General features: G+C 49.5%; 1 protein-coding gene across 1 annotated transcript in view; it reads right to left on the bottom strand.

Moving 5' to 3' along the window:
- The window catches only part of IQCA1 (IQ motif containing with AAA domain 1), a 169,544-nt gene that overhangs the window by 141,662 nt on the left and 7,563 nt on the right, over positions 1-20,319 (bottom strand). Inside the window, exons 2-5 of the mRNA XM_013984621.2 lie at positions 17,657-17,981; positions 13,422-13,541; positions 9,090-9,281; positions 5,529-5,600 (exon numbers count right to left, since the gene is read on the bottom strand). Coding sequence (XP_013840075.2) covers positions 5,529-5,600; positions 9,090-9,281; positions 13,422-13,541; positions 17,657-17,981 — 709 coding nt within the window. The remainder of the gene's footprint in view (positions 1-5,528; positions 5,601-9,089; positions 9,282-13,421; positions 13,542-17,656; positions 17,982-20,319) is intronic.

Raw genomic sequence — 20,319 nt, forward strand, 5'->3', positions numbered from 1 at the left:
GTAACAACGAGCCAGGACTCATCCTTTGGATTCTCAGGGTATCTCAACAACTGAGAAATAAAAGATGGGCTGGGGTGCTAAGGGTTTTTAATTCCAAAAATAAATGTTTTTGAAATTCAAAGATCAAAGGGAATTCAAGAATGCAAGTGATTCATCAAAGTACTTCTTAATCGTATGCACCATTCTGGTATATGATTTGGCATTTTTTTTTTCCTTTTTTAGGGATTAAATCCAAGCCACATCTGTGACCTACGTGGTGTGGCAATGCCAGTTCCTTAACCCTCTGCCTTGGGCTGGGGGTCAAACTGGCAATATCACAGAGCCAAGCCTGATCATTAACCCACTGTGCCATAGCAGGAACACCCTAATTCGCCACATTTTTAAAGACAATAAAGCCTGGACATCACAGTTGAGATTAAGCATGTAATAGGGAAGAAGCTTTGTACCCCATTACAAGCTCGTCACCCCAGGGATGTTGCCCATCTATTGCACATAATGGCCCATCTCTGGGAACCTGCCTCCCAGGAACGAGCACTACGCTCAAATAGCTTTGTTTAGCTCACAGGAAACCTCCTGACCGGCCGAACCTGTGGGTGGCTGCAGGCAGGAAGAAAGGAACACAGCCCTATGGAGTCTGATGGGGAAACTGGAAATGTTTCCTCCCCTTTTAGGATAAAAGAAGCCCGAATTCTAACTCAAACAAGACGGTTCTTTGGGATGCGAGTCCACCACCTCTGCTGGTTTTCTGAGTAAAGTCCCTGTTCCCTGCCCCAGGAACTCATCTCTTACTTGACTGGCCCACCGTGCAGGGAGCGGTGTGCGCTCAGGCTCAGGGACATGGCCTGTGTGTGTGCTGAGCACACGCCCCTCATCAGGGATGATGCTCTTCTAAGCGTCTGCGGCACGGAGGTGAATCTTTCCGCAAGCAGAAGCATTCCTGTTCCCCAGTCTGCGCGGACAGCAGAGGGGCTGCGCAGAGGCCGACGTGCAGGGGGTGAGGTCAGGCTGCAGGGCTGGAGGAACACGGAGGCTCTCCCAATGGGATGTACCATGTCCTCGCCAATTTAGAAGGGGCAGTTTATAAAAGTGATGCAAGCTGCCGCGCGACACCCTGAAGGTGGGACCAAATGCCCTCTTTCTGTGTGTTATAACACCCCTGGTCGGATCTTTGAATTTACTTGAAATCCTACAACCTCAGAAAAGAAGATTTAAACGGTCACGTTCATGGTGATCCCAGAACTCTGTTCTTGTATCAACCACATCGTCATGACCTCGTGGTTTCTTTTCTCTAAAAGTAAGAAGAGGGAACGCAGGAGTAGAAAAGAAAACGTAAGCATGAAAGGAAAAGAATAATGTAAAGAAAATCATATCCGTTCACTGGTTAAAAAAAAAAAGTATAAATTGCATTTTTTCACTTATTCCCTAAGCATACATCTTGAATCCTGATTTTTGTCCTACTAAGAATCAGATTTGATATTAAGCATGTAGAATTGGAAAAATGTATCATAAGTGGACAATTAATTAATTTTATTACTTTATTTTTTATTTTTTTACTTTTTGTCTTTTTAGGGCTGCACCCGCGGCACACAGAGGTTCCCAGGCTAGGGGTCGAATCAGAGCTATGGCTGCCGGCCTACATCACAGCCACAGCAATGCGAGATCTGAGCCGCATCTGCAACCTACACCACAGCGCATGGCAACGCCGGACCCTTAACCCACTGAGCAAGGCCAGGGATCGAACTCGTGTCCTCACGGATGCTAGTCGGGTCTGTTAACTACTGAGCCACAATAGGTACTCCCTAATTTTAAAGTTTCAATTTCAAAAGTTACAAATTGTTTAAACCATGATTCAATCTCCCCCCCCCATGTAACTTGGAACACTTATTTTACTTTTAATTTTTTAGATATAAAATACAAGTTTATTACAGAATGATGTAAGCATAAGCACAGGAATGGACATGGGACCCGGGTGTTTATATTTTACACTTTGTATTATACACAGAAACACCGACACACCACTTCTAAAGATATACAGCGGGATATGTGAACTGCATCAACCGTTTCTGGGCACCAATCACGTACCATTATAGAATGACACCGATGTGACTATCTAGATATTATAAACGTTGCCCACATTTATCTTTCTCAGCAGAGACATTTCAAGGGCTGACACTGCGGAGCAAAACGTCCTAAGTGGTTTTAATATCTGTAAATTACAAACGGACAGAAACCCTCCTTAGCGGGCCCTGACCTTGAACTTGTCCCTGGGGTCCTTGCCCAACCTGGGCGCCATCATGAAGGGTTCTCTCGCTTTGTGAGTACGGAGGCCTTTATTGGAACCACACCACCTGCCAGACTCTCCCTTCTTCACCCCCCCCACTCCAGGGTCCCCACACCTGCATCTGAAGGTTGCCCACCTCCCCTGCACCTCTTGCTTTGTCCTCCACAGACCTTCTGCTGGTCAGACTCGTGCCCATCCAATTCCCTCTTGGCATCTGCTTCTCACTGATGCCGAGGGACCTAGAAAATCTTTTCTGCATTTGCTAGAGTGATTGGGTTATTTAGGTATTTTACCCCTTTGGTCAGTTTTGATATTTATACTTCCCTAGGCCATCTTCTCCATTCCATACTTGCTAATGTATTTATTACCATGGTTACGCATGATACTGAGTTTTTAACACAGTAGTATCTGTGGTTGTATATGGCATACTGTGTTTTCTTTTCTCTTCTTGACTAGCATCACCAGAGTTTTATATATGATCAGCCATTTAGGACAAACCCACAGCAAATATGATACTCAATGGAGAACAGCTGAAAGCCTTCCCACTAAAATCTGGAACAAGACAAGGATGCCCACTCTCACCACTTTTATTCAACATAGAATTGGAAGTCCTAGCCACAGCAATCAAACAAAAGAAGTAAAAGGTATCCAAATTGGAAGAGAAGAGGTAAAATTGTCACTGTATGCAGATGACATGATACTATAGATAGAAAAGCCTAAAGACACTACTCAAACTAATCCACAAATTCAGCAAAGTAGCAGGATATACGATATACATTCAGAAATCAGTCGCATTTCTGTACACTAACAATGAAATATTAGAAAAGGAATACAAAAATATAGTACCTTTAAAATTGCACCCCCAAAAATCAAATACCTGGGAATAAACCTGACCTAGGAGGCAAAAGACTTATATGCTGAGAACTCTAAAACAATCAAGGAAATTAAAGAGGATGTAAAGAAACAGAAAGATATTCCATGCTCCTGGGTTGGAAAAACTAATATTGTAAAAATGGCCATACTACCCAAAGCAATCTATAGATTCAATGTAATCCCTATCAAATTACCCATGACATTTTTCACAGAACTAGAACAAACAATCCAAAAATTTATATGGAACCACAAAAGGCCCAGAATTACCAAAGCAATTCTGAGGAACAAAAACCAAGCAGGAGGCATAACTCTCTCAGACTTCAGGCAATATTACGAGGCCACAGTCATCAAGACAGTGTGATACTGGTACCAAAACAGACACACAGACCAATGGAACACAATAGAGAACCCAGAAATAAACCCAGACACCTAGGGTCAATTAATCTTTGACAAAGGAGGCAAGAATATAAAATGGGAAAAAGACAGTCTTTTCAGCAAGTATTGTTGGGAAACCTGGACAGCTGCATGCAAAACAATGAAACTAGAACACACCCTCACACCACGCACAAAAATAAACTCAAAATGGCTTAAAGACTTAAACCTACGACAAGATACCATCAAACTCCTGAAAGAGAACATAGGAAAAACATTCTCTGATATCAACCTTACAAATGTTTTCTCATGTCAGTCTCCCAAAGCATCAGAAATAAAACAAAAATAAACCAATGGAACCTAATCAAACTGACAAGCTTTTACACAGCAAAGGAAACCAAAAAGAAAACAAAAAGACAACTTACAAAATGGGAGAAAAGAGTTTCAAATGATACAACTGACAAGGGCTTAATCTCTAGAATATATAAACAACTTATACAATTCAACAGCAAAAAAGCCAAGAACCCAATTGAAAAATGGGCAAAAGACCTGAATAGACATTTCTCCAAGGAAGATATACAGAGAGCCAACGAGCACATGAAAAAATGCTCAACATCACTGATTAGCAGAGAAATGCAAATCAAAACTACCACGAGATATCACCTCACACCAGTCCAAATGGCCATCATTAATAAGTCCACAAATAACAAGTGCTGGAGGAGGGGGGTGGAGAAAAGGGAACCCTCTTGCCCTCTTGGTGGGAATGTAAGCTGGTACAGCCACTATGGAGAACAGTATGGAGATACCTTAGAAATCTATACATAGAACTTCCATATGACCCAGCAATCCCACTCTTGGGCATCTATCTGGACAAAACTCTACTTAAAAAAGACACATGCACCCGCATGTTCATTGCAGCTCTATTCACAATAGCCAAGACATGGAAACAACCCACTGACAGATGACTGGATTAGGAAGATGTGGTGTATATACACAATGGAATACTACTCAGCCATAAAAAAGAACAAAATAATTCCATATGCAGCAATATGGATGGAACTAGAGACTCTCATCCTGAGTGAAGTAAGTCAGAAAGACAAACACCATATGATATCACTTATATCTGGAATCTAATACACAGCACAAATGAACCTTTCCACAGAAAAGAAACTCATGGACTTGGAGAACAGACTTGTGGTTGCCAAGGGGGAGGGGGGAGGGAGTAGGAATTGGGGGTTAATAGGTGCAAATTATAGCCTTTGCAATGGATAAACATTAGGATCCTGCTGTATAACACTGGGAACTATGTCTGGTCACTCATGATGGAGCTTGATAATGTGAGAAAACAGAATGTATACATGTATGTGTGACTGGGTCACCCTGCTGTGCAGCAGAAAATTGACAGAACACTGTAAATCAGCTATAATAGAAAAAATATAAATCATTATTAAAAAATAAAAAATAAAGGATTTTCAAAGACTCCAGCATTGTATTGATCAGTGTTGCTGCATCAGTATTTATTTTTATTTTTTTTTAGTTTTATGGCTGCACCTGTGGCATATGGAAGTTCTCGGGCTAGACAGTGAATTCTAGCCACAGCTACCACTTAAGTCACAGCTGTGGCAACACAGGATCCTTTAACCCACGGCGCCAGGCTGGGGATTGAACCTGTGCCTCTACAGCAGCCTGAGCAGCTGCAGTCAGATTCTTAACCTCTGCTCCACAGCAGGAACTCCCGCTACATCAGTATTTTTATCTCGCATTAAAAAAAGGCCACGGGGCAAGGTATCCCTGCATATTCTAACAGAATACCAACACGACCCTGCTGACTCCGATGCCCGGGCAGGGGATTTAATACAGGCGCTTGCATTCTCTAAAGTCATCCGTCATGCATCTTGCTCTCCTTTCTTCTTTCCGAAACTCTCTAAGGAAGACACAAGCCTTGCAGGTTCTATTGTCCTTAAGGACACCAGATGCATATCTGGTCGGTAAGAGAACGTACCATGCCCAGGAATATCATCTCCTCTTCTCTCTCCCTCTCGGTTCTCTTGCACTGACGGAAGCCTCGCCACACCTAAAAACAAGCAGATGGTCACCCGGTGAGTACATGACAAAGAAAGAAAACAGGGTCCATAGCGTCTCTCTCACATCATCTGCACATTCCAAGTGGCGCGATTCCAGTTCAGGCAGGCTTGTACACGTGTGTGTGCGCGCGCGGATGGAGTGGTTTTCCTTCTGTGATCAGAGGCAACATTTTTAAAGAAAGAATGCATCACAGAAGTGGTCTACCCCGCTGTCCACTGCCCCACGACCCAGCTGTGGATCCTGACGTGGACTCGCGTCCCAACGTCCCCTTACTGAACAAGGGGTTCTAAGGCAGTTCTGTCCACCCAGGGACAAGAAGGATCCAGCCTTGCTCCAGACCCTGCTAGCAACTGCAGAGCCCACTGCTGACCCAGCGGCAGCCTCACAGCTGTTAGGATGGCTCTGAGCAAAAAGAACAAGAGATAACAAGCGCTGGCGAGGATGGGAGGAAAAGGCAGCCCTCCTGCACTGCCGGGGATGTAACTGGGGACCGCCACATGGAAAAGAGCACGCAGACGCCCGGAAACCTGAAAAACAGAACCACCATATGGTCCAGGAATTCCACTCCTGGCTCTTGATCTAGACAAAAGGGAAACAGTAATTTGAAAAGATACATGCACCCAATCATTCACTGCAATATTATTATTTTTAATTTTAGGGCCGCACCTGCGGCATATGGAGGTTCCCAGGCTAGGGGGTGAATTGGAGCTGTAGCCGCAGGCCTACACCACAGCCGCAGCGATGCCAGATCCGAGCTGGGTCTGAGATCAACACCACAGCTCACGGCAACGCTGGATTCCTAACCCGCGGAGCGAGGCCAGGGATCGAACCTGCGGCCTCATGGATGCTAGTCGGAGTCGCTTCCACTGAGCCAGGACGGGAAGGAGCTCCATTGTAAGATTAGCGACAACAGGCAGACATGGAAACCTCCTAACCTCCGTGGATGGAGGGGTGGATAAAGACAATGCGGTCCCCCACACGCTGGAATACCGCCCAGCCACGGAGAGAAGGAAATGCTGCCATTTGCGACAAGACGGAGTGTGGAGAGCACGATGCCAAGAGAAATAAGTCACAGAGAGAGAGATACGTGCTTCATGGGTTCACTTCTAGGTGGGAATCTGAACATCCTGAATACGGAGACGCGGAGAGCGCGGCCGCCGGGGCGGGAGGGAGGGAAGCGGGGAGGTGGTCCAGGCCCACAAACTTCCGGGGAGATGAGCACGGTCCGGGGAGACGGCGTCCAGCGCGGCTGCGGGTCAACCATGCCCGATTTTATACCTGGGGACTCTGCTGAGAGGGCGGAGCTGAACGGCTCTCCTTACAAGAGAAGAGAGCCGTTGTGTGGGGGCGCACGTGGCAATTCTCACTCTGCGAAGTCATTTTGAAACACAGATAAACCAAATCACGATGCCGTGCTTCTTAAAATTGGTTTCTCTTTTCTTTTTTTGCTTTTCATAGGGCTGCACCTGCGGCACATGGAGGTTCCCAGGCTAGGGGTCCAATCAGGGCCATAGCTGCCGGCCTACACCACAGCTCACTGCAACGCCGGATCCTTAACCCACTAAGTAAGGGCAGGGATCAAACTTTCGTCCTCAAGGATGCCAGATTTGTTAACCACTGTGTCGAAAAGGGCACTCCATTAAATTTTGTTTTTCTTTAAGAGAAACTTCTATTTTATTTATTTATTATTTATTTATTTTTTAATTTTTTATGGCTGCACCCATGGCATATGGAAGTTCCTAGGCCAGGGACTGAATCCAAGCCGCGGCGGCAGCAGCCCTGGATCCTTTAACCCACTGTGCCAGGCCACGGATCGAACCTGAGCCTCTGCAGTTGGATTCTTAACCCACTGTGCCACAGTGGGAACTCCTCTTCAAGAGAAACTTCCCCATTGAAGGAGCGTAGGGCCATATCTAAGGGTGGCAGGCCAAGGTTTGAAAAGAAAAATGCCTACTGTACCATGGAGAAATAGAGCACAGTCACAACCATGAGCTACACAACTCAACTCTGAACTCAGATTTTCATTTAAAACTGTATCCCATAGAGAACAGATTTGTGGTTGCAAAGCGGGAGGTGGGCGGGGGAGGGATGGATTGGGAGTTTGGGGTTAGTGGATGCAGACTGGTATATAAAGAATGGGTAAATAGGAGTTCCCGTTGAGGCTCAGTGGGTTAAGGACCCGACATTGTCTCTGTGAGGATGCTGGTTCGATCCCTGGCCTCACTCGGTGGGTTAGGGATCTGGTATTGGTGCGAGCTGCAGCGTGGGTGGAAGAGGTGGCTTGGATCCCACGGAATTACCTTGGCCCAGGAAATTCTATTTGCTACCGGTGTGGCCCTAAAAAAGAAAAAAAAAAAGCAGACAAACAGCAAAGTCCTTCTGTAGAGCACAGGGAATTCTATTCCATGTCCTGTGACAAATCATAATGGAAAAGAATGTGAAGAAGTGTCTGTATAACTGAAGCATTTGCAGTGCGGCAGAAATTAATATAACATAGTCCATCAGCTATACGTCAATCAATTAAATTTAAAAATTTTATATCCCCACAGAAGAAAGAAAACAGTCTTTGTCGGTCTCTGCCTGCTTTCAGACCCCGACTCCCACTTAAACACAATCAGGGACAAGAGTCCTGAGCTTCTGGCTCGATTTTATTTTTGTATACTTACTTTCCCTGCAGTCTCATTCTAACTTGTGTCACCTTGCCACCTTCGGGGCATTTTTCCGCATGCAAACTCAGTCCCATTTGAAAACAAATGAGGTGTAAACGGAGGCGCTCATCTGACAGCGGGAAGGAAGCCTCAAGGGTCTGTCTGCAAGGGACATCTGTGTCTGGTCACTGGAATTTCTGCGAATGACATAAGCCTCTGCAAGCCTATGACCCTGCCCCTTCTGCAAGGACATGTCTCTGAGCAAATATAGTTTTAAATTCAGTGAGGGCTTGCATAGCAACCTTCGTTCCAACAGTTATCAGTGAGCTTCAAAAATATGTCAAAAGGGAGTTCCTGTTGTGGCCCAGCAGAAACAAATCCAACTAGTATCCATGATACAGGTTCCATCCCTGGTCTTGCTCAGTGCATCAGGGATCCAGCATTGCTGTGAGCTGTGGTGTAGGTTGCAGACGCGGCTCGGACCCGTGTTGCTGCGGCTGTGGTGTAGACTGCCAGCTGCAGCTCCGATTTGACCCCTAGCCTGGGAACCTCCCTAAGCCGCAAGTGCAGCCCTAAGAAGCAAAGGAAAAAAAAAAAAGTCAATAAAATGCCCTGAGTTTCATACCTATTTATAATAAAATGTACACACTAGAACCAGGCTTGCTTAACTGTCTCCCCGAGATAAGATAATCAATCACTCTGGCATTGAGTCCAGTTCTTCTAGAGGTGGGACTCGGGAATTTTGAGTTTCGAAGCTCAGCCCACCCCTGGCCGGTGTCGCCAGCTGCATCACCCCTTGTCCCCCGAGGCCAAGGGCATCGCACTCACACCTTCTGGATACGCAGCGCGGCAGCCCCCATGTCTGCAAACTTCTCGCCAGACAACCTGGCCTGCTTCGCTCTGCAGTCTTGAAGATAGATTTGCTTCATGAACATGGCTCGGAGGCGCCCTTGCCGTGCCCTCTCGGAAACCTGGATCACTTTAACTGCCTCTTCCAGGGGCATAGGCTTTATAGGGTATTTCTGCAAAAAAAAAAAAAAAAAAAGATAAATAGATGTTTAAACATCTTCATGACCTCAAGTGATTTCAGCAAATCACGCGCTTGCCTCTAACCCCACCTGCCAACTCCACGCTGCTGACCAAGAGTATGACAGCCATTCAATACGAATCGTTTTCCCGTGAATTAGGTATATTTTGGTGATATGCCACACTCAGGCCGTGGCCCCATTTTTAAGCACTCCGCTACCATTCTGAACAAAATACAAATTAGCTCCACAATGTCTGAGGCTGGCAGCAAGTGACACTAGAAGTGGCGATCAAAGACTGAAATAACCTTGAAATTGCTATCAATGTGTCATTAACTTAGTAGCAGAAATACGTAAGTGAAAAACATACCTCTGCGAACTTAAAATGTGAGATATAAGGGTTAAGAGGTGCCAACGATTGCCTGTGGAGTGGATCCGCAACGAGATCCCGCTGTACAGCCCTGGGAACTCTATCCAGTCATTTACGATGGAGCAGGATGGCGGAGAATGGGAGAAAAAGAATGTACATGTGTGTGTGTGACTGGGTCACTTTGTACGGCAGAAGACTGACAGAACATTCTAAACCAACTCTAATGGAAAAAATAAAAATCACTTTAAATAAAATAAAATGTGAGATACAGATGAAGTCAAAGGTTGACTTCAAAATGAATTCCAGAATGATCTGGTGAGCGTGACTAATACAACATCATTGAGGAGTACTTAACTCCATACATGACAGGCCTGCCAGTACCTACACATTTGCATTTTTAAAGGACATTTTTTAATTAAAGTAGAGTTGAGCACATTTGCATGTTAAAACATCTGAATGTGACCGGTTCTGTGGAGAAGGAGAAAGTCAGGTTCAGGCCTCTTGGGAGATCTCAGGCGGGTGTGTTTAAGCAAAGTCGCTGGGTGAGGGGCAGGGCGGTGTTCTGAGTAAAGGGACAGACAAACAAGGCTTCTGGGGGCTCCAGGGTCCCTGTGAGCTCACGTGGGCTCAGGTGGGAGGTGCCTGGCGGTCCCTGGAGCCAGGGAGGAGCTGGAGCGTGGACCTGGCTTGGCAGAGCCTCCGGCACAGGCACAGGGAGAGGCCGCTGGAATCAGAATCAGAAAAACCCCCAATCCTGGGCCAAGTCCTTTTCCAGGCCTCCGAGGGCAGCCACGGCCACATCAGGATCCAGGGCAAGACGCTGCGGGTGCAGGCAAGGGGGCTTCATTTGCCCCCCTCCCCCGGCCACAGCTTCCCAGGACTGTCGCTTCTCTGTGTCATGAAGAGAAGCGGGGCAAGCGGGGGACACCAGGAAGGGACATTTACTGAGAACCTACAGATGCCAGATGCTTTGTCACATGCATCCTCACCCAATTCACAAAGCTACCTCCGACACAGGTATTCCTGTGACCACCTGAGACCAGGACAGAGGCTGGGAGTTCCCGTCGTGCCTCAGTGGTTAATGAATCCGACTAGGAACCATGAGGTTGTGGGTTTGATCCCTGGCCTTGTTCAGTGGGTTAAGGATCCAGGGCTGTGGTGTAGGCCGGTGGCTATAGCTCTGATTAGACCCCTAGCCTGGGAACCTCCTTATGCCGAAGGTGGGGCCCTAAAAGTTTAAAAAAAAAAAAAAAGAGAGAAAAGACTGAGGCTGAAAACAGAATAATTGACACAAATTCCCACAGTTAGTAAGGGTTAGAGCCCATGGGAAGCAAGATGGGCCACCATCTTTCCCCTAAAGCCTCCTCTGCCCTCTGCGCGGGCCCTGGACCCCCCTTCACAGAGCAGCAGCTCAGAATTTTGTTCTCAGTGAGGCCCTGCGGCTTCAAATTTGTAGTGAGAGCACCTGTTCAATAAGGTGCTTTGCATTCACTTTTGGATGAAGTGACTCTCGGCTGGTGTGAAATTAGATGGTGTAGGTAAGAACCTTCAGCAGGGAGCAGGTGCCCAGCGAACGTACGTTATCACTGCCTTCCTTCCTTTCCACCCCGTAGAAATACTTACAGCCCTCGTGGAATACTTGCCAGGGCTTTGAACTGTCTACTCAACCCGACAAAGAGTTCTGAACATCCGTGGAGGCCCCAAGAGTCAAAAGCACTGGACTGCATGTGATCACTGCAGAATCACTGTAGGAGTGGACAGTAATTCTCACTTATCAAAATTCTTCATGGGGTACATACACTGCTTATGTCTGTAAGAAATAAGCAGCTTGAGGAGAGAGTGGGGGTCCCACGAGGCACTGAAGGGCCTGGCAGAGGCACACAGGTGCCCGGGATGTTGCCCAGAAGCCCTGTGCTGTGCTCAGCATCCTCAGGTACCCTTGAAACAGGGCCTGGGGCAGAGAGGAATGAACGGCTTGACCTGAGGAGGAGAGGATGCTGAGAAGGGAGGGGGAGAAGCCCTCTGGCCACGGACCCCGCACAAAGCAAGAGGGACAGCAGGGAGTGAAACAGCAGAGAGCCCCCGGGGGGTTCACCGCAGCGTGTCATGGGACCTCCCTTCTCCGCCTCCCCCAGATCTTCAGGGGATTCTGCGCCACCTGTTAACGCTTTGGGCCAGAGACTCTGGGGTGGGGCCACTGAAGGACGTGCCCAGGGCACAGAAGCACAGTGGTGAAGGGATGGCTGGACGGACCCCCAGGCATGATCCCAGGAATCCACTTGGAGGAATGTTTAACGCAGAAGAGGGGCGGGTTGTTCAGAGAAGGGGTAGAGGAGGGAGGGGCCGCTGGGGGAGGTGCATCATGGAAGCTTTCTTTCTCTTTTTTTTTTCTTTTTTAGGGCCGCATCTGCGGCATACGCAAGTTCCCAGGCCAAAGGCTGAGCTGGAGCTGTGGCTGCCGGCCGACACCGCGGCCACGGCAACGCCAGATCCCAGTCGTGCCTGTGACCTACACCACAGCTCACGGCAACGCCGGATCCTTAACATACTGAGCGAAGAAGCCAGGGACTGAAGCCGCGTCCTCATGGATACAACCGGGTTAATAGCCCGATGAGCCACAGCGGGAACTCCCAAGAGGGAAGGTTTCTTGAGGGATGCGGTGTCACACGGGGCTCTGCAGCATGGGGACCACTGCGACAGGGACGGAGCAAAAAGAGCAAGCCCTCTGTGCAGCCTGCAGCCGCCTGTGCAGCAGCCCAGACAGCAGGGTGGAGGTGTGTGTGCTGCTAACAGCACACGTACTTCTCCTGTTTCCTGCGGTGGGCACACGGGGCACTGCTTCTCCCTCCCGCTGCTGTTCTGGGTGCACCTGGAATTGTCCATCATTGCATGGCCCAGCTGACAGTGCCCCCCAGGGCTGAAGCACCACAAGGTACCATTTGCCCTGTGCGTCCTGGCTGCACCCACAATCTCTGCATCCCTACCAAAGGTGCCCCTGTCACTGTGAACCGTCCCCGTGCAGATGGGCAACATGCTGCCTCAGTGCTCAGGCATGAAGACCAGCCAGAGGTGTGAGGCCCTGATCTTCAGGCAGGGCCGTCACTGGGATGCCTCAGCGCCTCTGGACAGGCTGCAGGGGAGATGCTGGCCGAACCCAGGAGAAGGAGGTAAGAGTGGGAGCTAGGACGGCTGTGGGGGCGGCAAGAGGGTGCAGGTGCATGGATATGGGGATGCAGGAGGGACGGGGCCAGAGCGTGACTGGGTTCTGCTCTTGGCTTTCAGGGGAACCTCTAAGGAGCCCCACTTTCCCCAGAGACAGTGCATTCGAGGTGATCCAAGCGCCACTCAACTCGAAGTTACAAAAGGTCAATCCGCGTTTTCAGAAAGTGTCCTAAGTTTTTAAGCTCCTCGTTATCTCAGTGCGTGATTATTTTATATGAACCACGTTCAGCTTCTGACGGTAGAGGCCCCGTGAACTTGAGATGAGCCATTACACTGAGTCCATAATCTACTCAACCTCAGAGGTTCTGACTTAACCGACAAAGTACCAGGCTTTGAGGTCTAAGTTCCTGGAAAAGAACAGTCATGACTCATCCAAAACACATCCAAAACTTTGGCTACTTCTTACCGTCTGAAGAACCCCGGGGAAAGGGAGCTGCTTTTCCTCAGCGTGAAAATCGCCAACTTGTTTCTCACACAATTAGGAGCAGCAGAAAAGGAGGTTTTAGAGATTTATGCAACAATGTTGGTTACAGGGACGTACGAACCTTGTCGGATAAGCTGAATCCAGTGTCGGCTAATATTTGAGAGAGGATTTTTTCTCTTCCTTTTACGACTTCCAACTTCTCCTTCAAAAAATACTTGGGTATGGGAATATCTAATTGCTGCTGCAGAAGAGAAAGAACAAGAAAAAGAGCATTGCGGCCACAGAGTCCAGGACTCAAATCCATTTAAAATTCACGGGAAGGGGGGGACGGTTGGGGAGCTTGGGGTTCACAGACACCAACGATTGCCTTTGGAATGGATGAGCCATGAGATCCCGCTGTGTAGCACTGGGAACTCTGTCTAGTCACTTGTGATGGAGCAGGATAATGTGTGAAAATGGAGTGTGTGCGGGTAGGTGTAACTGGGTCACCTGGCTGTGCAGGAGGAAAGAAACTGTATTGGGGAAACAACTGTTAAAAAATTAAGTAAATAAAATAACATTCACGGGAAGGACAGGGCATCGAAGGGACTCACTTCACTTTCCATCCTCTTATTTAAGGGGGATGAGCCCGGTGGCGTGACGAGAGGTGGCTCCGACTACGGAGACACAAGTCAAGTCCAAAGGCTGAATCGTAACCATGTTCGGCTATGATGGTGACTGTAAAATTCCAGTAGTTCCGGAGTTCCCGTCGTGGCGCAGTGGTTAACCAATCCGACTGGGAACCATGAGGTTGCGGGTTCGATCCCTGGCCTTGCTCAGCGGGTTGAGGATCTGGCGTTGCCATGAGCTGTGGGGTAGGTCGCAGACACAGCTGGGATCCCATGTTGCTGTGGCTCTGGCGTAGGCCAGTGACTACAGCTCTGATCTCTAGCCTGGGAACCTCCATATGCTGCGGGAGCAGTCCAAGAAATGGCAAAAAGACAGAAAAAAAAAGAAATTCCAGTAGTTCATATCAACTAGGCCTCAATTAACTAATGATAGCTTAGTGAGTTCCTTAAAAAAAATTATCTGAGCCTATCTAAAATAATGATGCAAATCAGAATAGCAAAGAATTGATTGTATTGGGAAAATAACAATAAAAAAATAAGAAAGCATAGCAAAGAATTGAGCTGTAGAGCTCTTTGAATTAAACCTAATAATTTATCATTAGCACTGTCAGCTATTTGTATGTAAATGGTTGCATTAAAAAAATTTGATTTTATTTTTACCAAATTATCCCATTAAAAAATTATTTACAAAATTAATTTATTAGGAAACTTGTTTCTATACAATAAGTATAAACTTCTGTTCTTCTGAAATATTACCAGATATTTCAAATTAGTGGAGTTCAAATGAGTGTTTGCCATTCCAAGGTCAATAATCAGGCGTGTAGAAAGGTTATTCAAGGATATGGGGGGCCCTTGGCCCCACGCCACTGAAAAGCACTGTCCTAGAAATGCTTTGAGATGCTCCTGGCTACCTTCTGATAGACCAGTTGACTCGGGTGAAGCTAAGGTTCTGGTTCTTGGTATCAGCTCCCCTTTTTCCCGTTGTGGTGTAGCTCCCCACACCTCCGCAGTCCAGGGAATTCTGAACAGGCCTTTCCTTGAATAAGCACTTTAGCATAAAGGGACGTCTTTTTAGGACTTGGTGGGTGGTATTCCTGAACTTCTGGGAAGTAGCAGGTGTTGCGGAAAACCAAAACTTCCTTAGGTGCTTCCATTAGATTGGGGATGAACTTGGACTGAGCCTCTGGGTCCTGGTGGGTGAGCGTGCACAGAAGAGAATGATCACACTTTTATTTAATGCTGTGACTTCATTATAAGCTCGTTCAAGCGCTGGGCCTTTTAAAATCTGAAGATAAAACTGTATTGACAAGGCCCCATCTGGTCCAGGCAGGACCATAAACTTACAGTTAGGATTTGGAGGGTGAGGAAACAGCAATCGAGAAGGGAAGAGAGCGGAGTTCCCGTTCTGGCTCAGTGGAAACGAATCCGACAAGGAACCATGAGGTTGCGGGTTCGATCCCTGGCCCCGCTCCGTGGGTTAAGGATCCGGTGTTGCTGTGAGCTGTGGTGTAGGCCGACAGCTGCAGCTCCAATTAGACCCCTAGCCTGGGAACCTCCATGTGCCGCGAGTGCAGCCCTAAAAAGCAAAAAAAAAAGAATGGAAGGAAGAAAGGAAGGCAGGTGTCCATCCTGTCCATCCAGGATCCATTCTACGTCCACCGCAGCTGCCCTGGGGCTCCCATTCTCTGTTGCGGGGGGCGGGGGGGGGAGTCGGAGGAAACTCCCTGGGGCAGAGAAACTCCTTCTCCCCACAGATTTCTCTACGTTGGGGGGACCTACTAGGAAAGGCTCCTTAGCTGACAGGTTACACAAATGGCTTTCTGGCTAGTTTAGCCAGAGGGGACATTAATGGAAGGGCCGGGAGCCGCCTGGAACCCGGGCAGGACCACGGCTGGGTGTCGTCAGCAGCTGGGATGTGTCCTGGGAGGTTGGCGCCTTCGGGACGGCAGGGCGTTTATGTCTATTCCTCTCCATGAGCCCGCTTTCTTCTCTTTCTTTCTCTCTCAAGAGCACCTTCCTGCTTCCGAGCATCTGCTGAGCAAAGACTCCAACTTCTTACAGGTTTGGGTGATGACAGACTCGGAGACAGAAACTGGTCTCTCCGTGTCCCGGGTTCAGAATCTCTCAGGGGAGGACTGACAGGTGCATGACCAAGGCGTCTGCCCTGACCCAGTGAGCTGTGGTCAGGGGTGCGGGTTGCACTGCACAAAAAGCTGGGTGCTGGCCCAACACAGAACAGAGGGACTGCGGGCTACATGGGCGACAGCCACTGTGGATGCTGGCTGGTCCGGCTGCCACTCGGCAGCATGGACCTGGACCCCACGAGTGTCCCCAGGGGCTGATCCACACGCGTCTCCCTGCAGAGGGCGCTGCTCCTGGGGTCCACGCTGAGGCTGTTGGACGCACCCCCTAAGCACCTGGACTTCAGGGCCACCTCACGGCTCCACCAGCACCCTCCAGGGCTGGCAGAACACGCAGGTCAGAGTCTGCATCCAGGAGGGCTTCCTGGATGAGGTGGCTCATGTGGTCACCCCTCTCACCGCTCATGGCTTCAGGACAAGGAACGAGCCAGAGCAGAGGGGCTGAAGCATGGTCAAAAGCAGGGGAAAAACGGAAGGAGACACTTCATAAACGGCTCCCTCCTTACATGGAGGCATGTTCCTTAACCTTCTTCAAGTGAAATGAATGCTCCAATATTACCGTCGTCACTACACTGAGTCTTGCAGGTGTTACTTCACACGCGTTCCGGGCAGTTCTTGACATTCTCGCACTGCGGGAGGGGAAGCGCTCCTGACCTAGAAAACCGAGGGCTTCGCTCCACGCGCTTCCACGGGAACGCGGGAAACAAGGACGTTTTGAGATGACCTTCAACCTCTGCCCTCCTTTCAGTGACTCTCTTTGGTCCGTTCCGAGTACGTGCAGTCACAACCCTGGACAGTTTACCCCAGAGAGAAACACGGCCTTTAGAGAAGCCGGAATCTTTTCCAAAGGAAGCGACATGGGACCCCATGCAGAAAACAGAATGCGTTCCCTTTTAAATTCTGCTTTAGGGAACCTTCCCTTTCGAAATGAAGAGTGAAGTCGTATGAATCATGACACAGGGGCGAGGGGTCACCGGCCCCTGCGGATCCGGGCAGGCAGCGTCGGAAGCGATGCTGGACGTCGCGGACGCTGCGGTCAGAAGGGCAGCCGCAGGACAGAGTGTTCTGGGAGGGGACTGTGCCTACAGGGGCCAGCAGGGAGGGCTCAGGGCACGAGAGAAGGTGGCAGGGAGCCCTCCTTTGGCATCTGAGGCTCGCCGATCCTCTGCTAAACACCTCCCACCCCAAATCACCAGCCACCCAAAGCAAACGAGGAGATGCCTCCTCCCGGGAATGAGGAACCAGCAGGCGAGAGGATGGGAAGCCAGTGCCAGAGAGAGATGTTCCTGGGAACAGAAGCAGGGGCACTGCCATGGGACTTCGGGAGGATATCTGCGAAAGGGTCGTCCCAACAGGCCTGGAGAGACCCCACGGGGACAGGGAGGACCACAGCAACCCCAGTGTCCAGAGACCACAAGACCCCAAACCGAGGGGACCCAATCCCTGTCCACGGCACCAGGGTCCCACTGAAGGGCCACACCCCAACTTTCAACACAACATACAGCTAGTAAATGTGTCTAGAAAGCCTGCAGAATGTTGGTCACAGGCCTACATAGCTCACTGAGGACGAAAAGAAACTAACGGGCAAAGAAACCCCGGGTACTTACAGGAGCCAATTTGAGATCCTGTAAGATGTCATCAAAATACTGAAACTCAGTCAACTCCAACTCGACCATCTCGTGCTTCAGCTCCAGGATGCGACCCATCACTCCGTCCAGGATTTTTCGGATCAGGATTCGCTTCTGCGGATGGACCATCTGGTCATAGACATCCTCCAGGTCCCTGAAGATCTGCACGTAGTTGACGTAGAAGGTGGCCAACAGCTGCAAGATGAAAGCTTGGGTTCCGAGCGGCTCCGTCCTCTTCTCGGCTTCTTTGACAAGCAAAGAACCGAGGTCTTCCTGGGTCTGATGCCACATCTTATTATACATTCTGAGGGAAGACAGGAGGCAAAAATGACTTTGTGAGGCACACGTACTGGGCTTGTGCCACAGCAGAATACGACACACCACCAACGTGAGTGAAGAAGACCGCGTGCAGGGCAAGGCTCTTTAGACCGTTCTTGTCCTGCTTTGATGGGCGTGTGATTTTGAGATGTGACCACAACTATTATTATCAAGTGAACAGTTTACAAAGTCTTCCATCTAAAAGCTATAAAGTGATGCCTCACTATACTCGTAAAGTCAGTATTCTGACACCCACTTGAAAGATGAAGAGGTTGGAGTTCCCGTTGTGGCTCAGTGGTTAAAGAATCTGACTAGAAACCATGAGGTTGCAGATTCGCTCCCTGGCGTTGCTCCGTGGGTTAAGGATCCGGCGTTGCCGTGAGCTGTGGTGTAGGTCGCAGGTGCAGCTCGGATCCCGTGTTGCTGTGGCTGTGGTGCAGGCTGGTGGCTACAGCTCCGATTAGACCCCTAGCCTGGGAACCTCCATATGCTGCAGGAGCAGCCCTAGAAAAGGCAAAAAGACAAAAAAAAGAAAGAAAAAAAAAAAAAGAAGAAGAGGTTGATGACTAGAATCGGTAACTAATTTGTCCATATTGTCACAGTTGGTGGCATGTGAGCTGGAAGCACCAGTTTAGGAAGTATCATGTAAAATTGAACATGGGCATAACCATGAATGAGCCATTATACCCTGGAGAGAATCCTGTCAAAATCTGCATCAAGAAAGATCACAGTAGCATCTCCTGATAAAGGCAAAGACCTGGAGATATTCCAAAGGCCCACGGATAAGAGAACAGGTTAATAAATTGTCATATATTCACAATGAACTAACATGCAGGAGTGAACAATGACTTGTAGAGATAAGCAACAGCTACGAACCTCAGAACCTTAGGTCTGAGGGTAAAAAGTCAGGTGCAGACCGTGGCCCGGGAAGCCGGTTCTCTGTGGGTTCATCAGCCGCCTCCCATCCTCGTCTGAGTCAGTGGACGGGTTCCCATCTTTGGAGCAGAGTGATACAGAGGTCAGCCCTCTCCCACCGCCTTCCTGGCCAGTTAACAAAGGGTCCTCCTTCTACCAAACGCTCAGGGTGGTGACAGCCCTGCCCCACCCCATGCCAGCCCACCCCCTGTTGGTTTCCTTAGACTCAGCTCACATCTGTGTCAAGGGTCCCTTTATTAGCCCCCAGCCGAGTGTGCCATCCTTTTCCTGCTGGGACCTTGACCAATGGCAGAGACTTGTTTTCTTTGAAGTTATATCCAAGACCCCGTTCTGAAAAGCTACCTGGAAGGTCACTGCAGCTGGGAAGGGGCTTAACTGGTGGGCTTAACCAGGGGCGAGGGAGTGGGCAGGATCCTGGCCGTCTCCTGGGATGAGGTCAGCCAGGTCTGCGAGGTCTTTCCCAGGATGTGCCTCGGTGAGGACGGATGCAACCTCCCATCTGAGAAGCAGGTGGTTCAGGGAGCTGCAGGCTCTCACCTGCTCTCTGATGTCAGCCTGGCCTCTCCTCCCCTCCCTCCACCCACCCCCTCAGCCCTGCATCCAGGCTGCTGCACCTGCCTCTTCCACCAGGATGGATGAGGGCAGCTTAGCACCTGCTCTCAGGGTGGAAATGCCTCTTACACAGATCTCCCACCGGGACCCCCTCCTCTGAAAGACCATCCCAGGGTCCTGCTGGAACTGCTGACTTCTCATCACTCCCCCTCTGCTGGCCTCTGCCCCACCTCGCCCCTCTCAGCCACCTCTGCTTGCCACCCTAATTTTCCTGATATGCTCCAGCGTTCTCTCCGCCCTCTTGCATTCACAGCCTGATAACCCGCCACTGTCATATTAGAGACCATTCCAGAGGCTCTGGAGGCAAACATGCAGGTCAATCCGCCTTGCTTAACTGGGGCTCCCACAGCCACCTCCCGAGGTCATTCCCAGACACCCCCTCGGGAGCTCGGCTTGCTCCCCACTGTCCCGTGGGTAACAAAGGGTCAACCTCACGCACCGAAATGACCACAGGCCCCGGTCATCCCTGCGCATGGGGTGGGGGGGTGAGGGGGCGCCCATCGCTCCACCGTGCGGGAGGCGGGGGCGTGGCCTCGGAGGCCAGGCAGCATCTGAACCCGAGTCTACGCGGTTCTGAGCTGAAACTAAGATTCAAATCCTGCCATCTCCGCCCCCCCAAAAAGACCCGCCCCTCCCCACCCCCCAGCCAGGGGACCCGCAACAGTACTGTTTGCAGAGATGACAGGGGAGAAATGGGATTTGGGGGTCTGTTCCCCTGATCGCCAAGGAGGCTGCGTGCCTTTCCAGGTGCCATCGGGCACCTGCAGATTCTTTTC

The sequence above is a fragment of the Sus scrofa genome, chromosome 15 (genome assembly GCF_000003025.6).
Source record: "Sus scrofa isolate TJ Tabasco breed Duroc chromosome 15, Sscrofa11.1, whole genome shotgun sequence".
NCBI classification, from domain to species: domain Eukaryota; kingdom Metazoa; phylum Chordata; class Mammalia; order Artiodactyla; family Suidae; genus Sus; species Sus scrofa.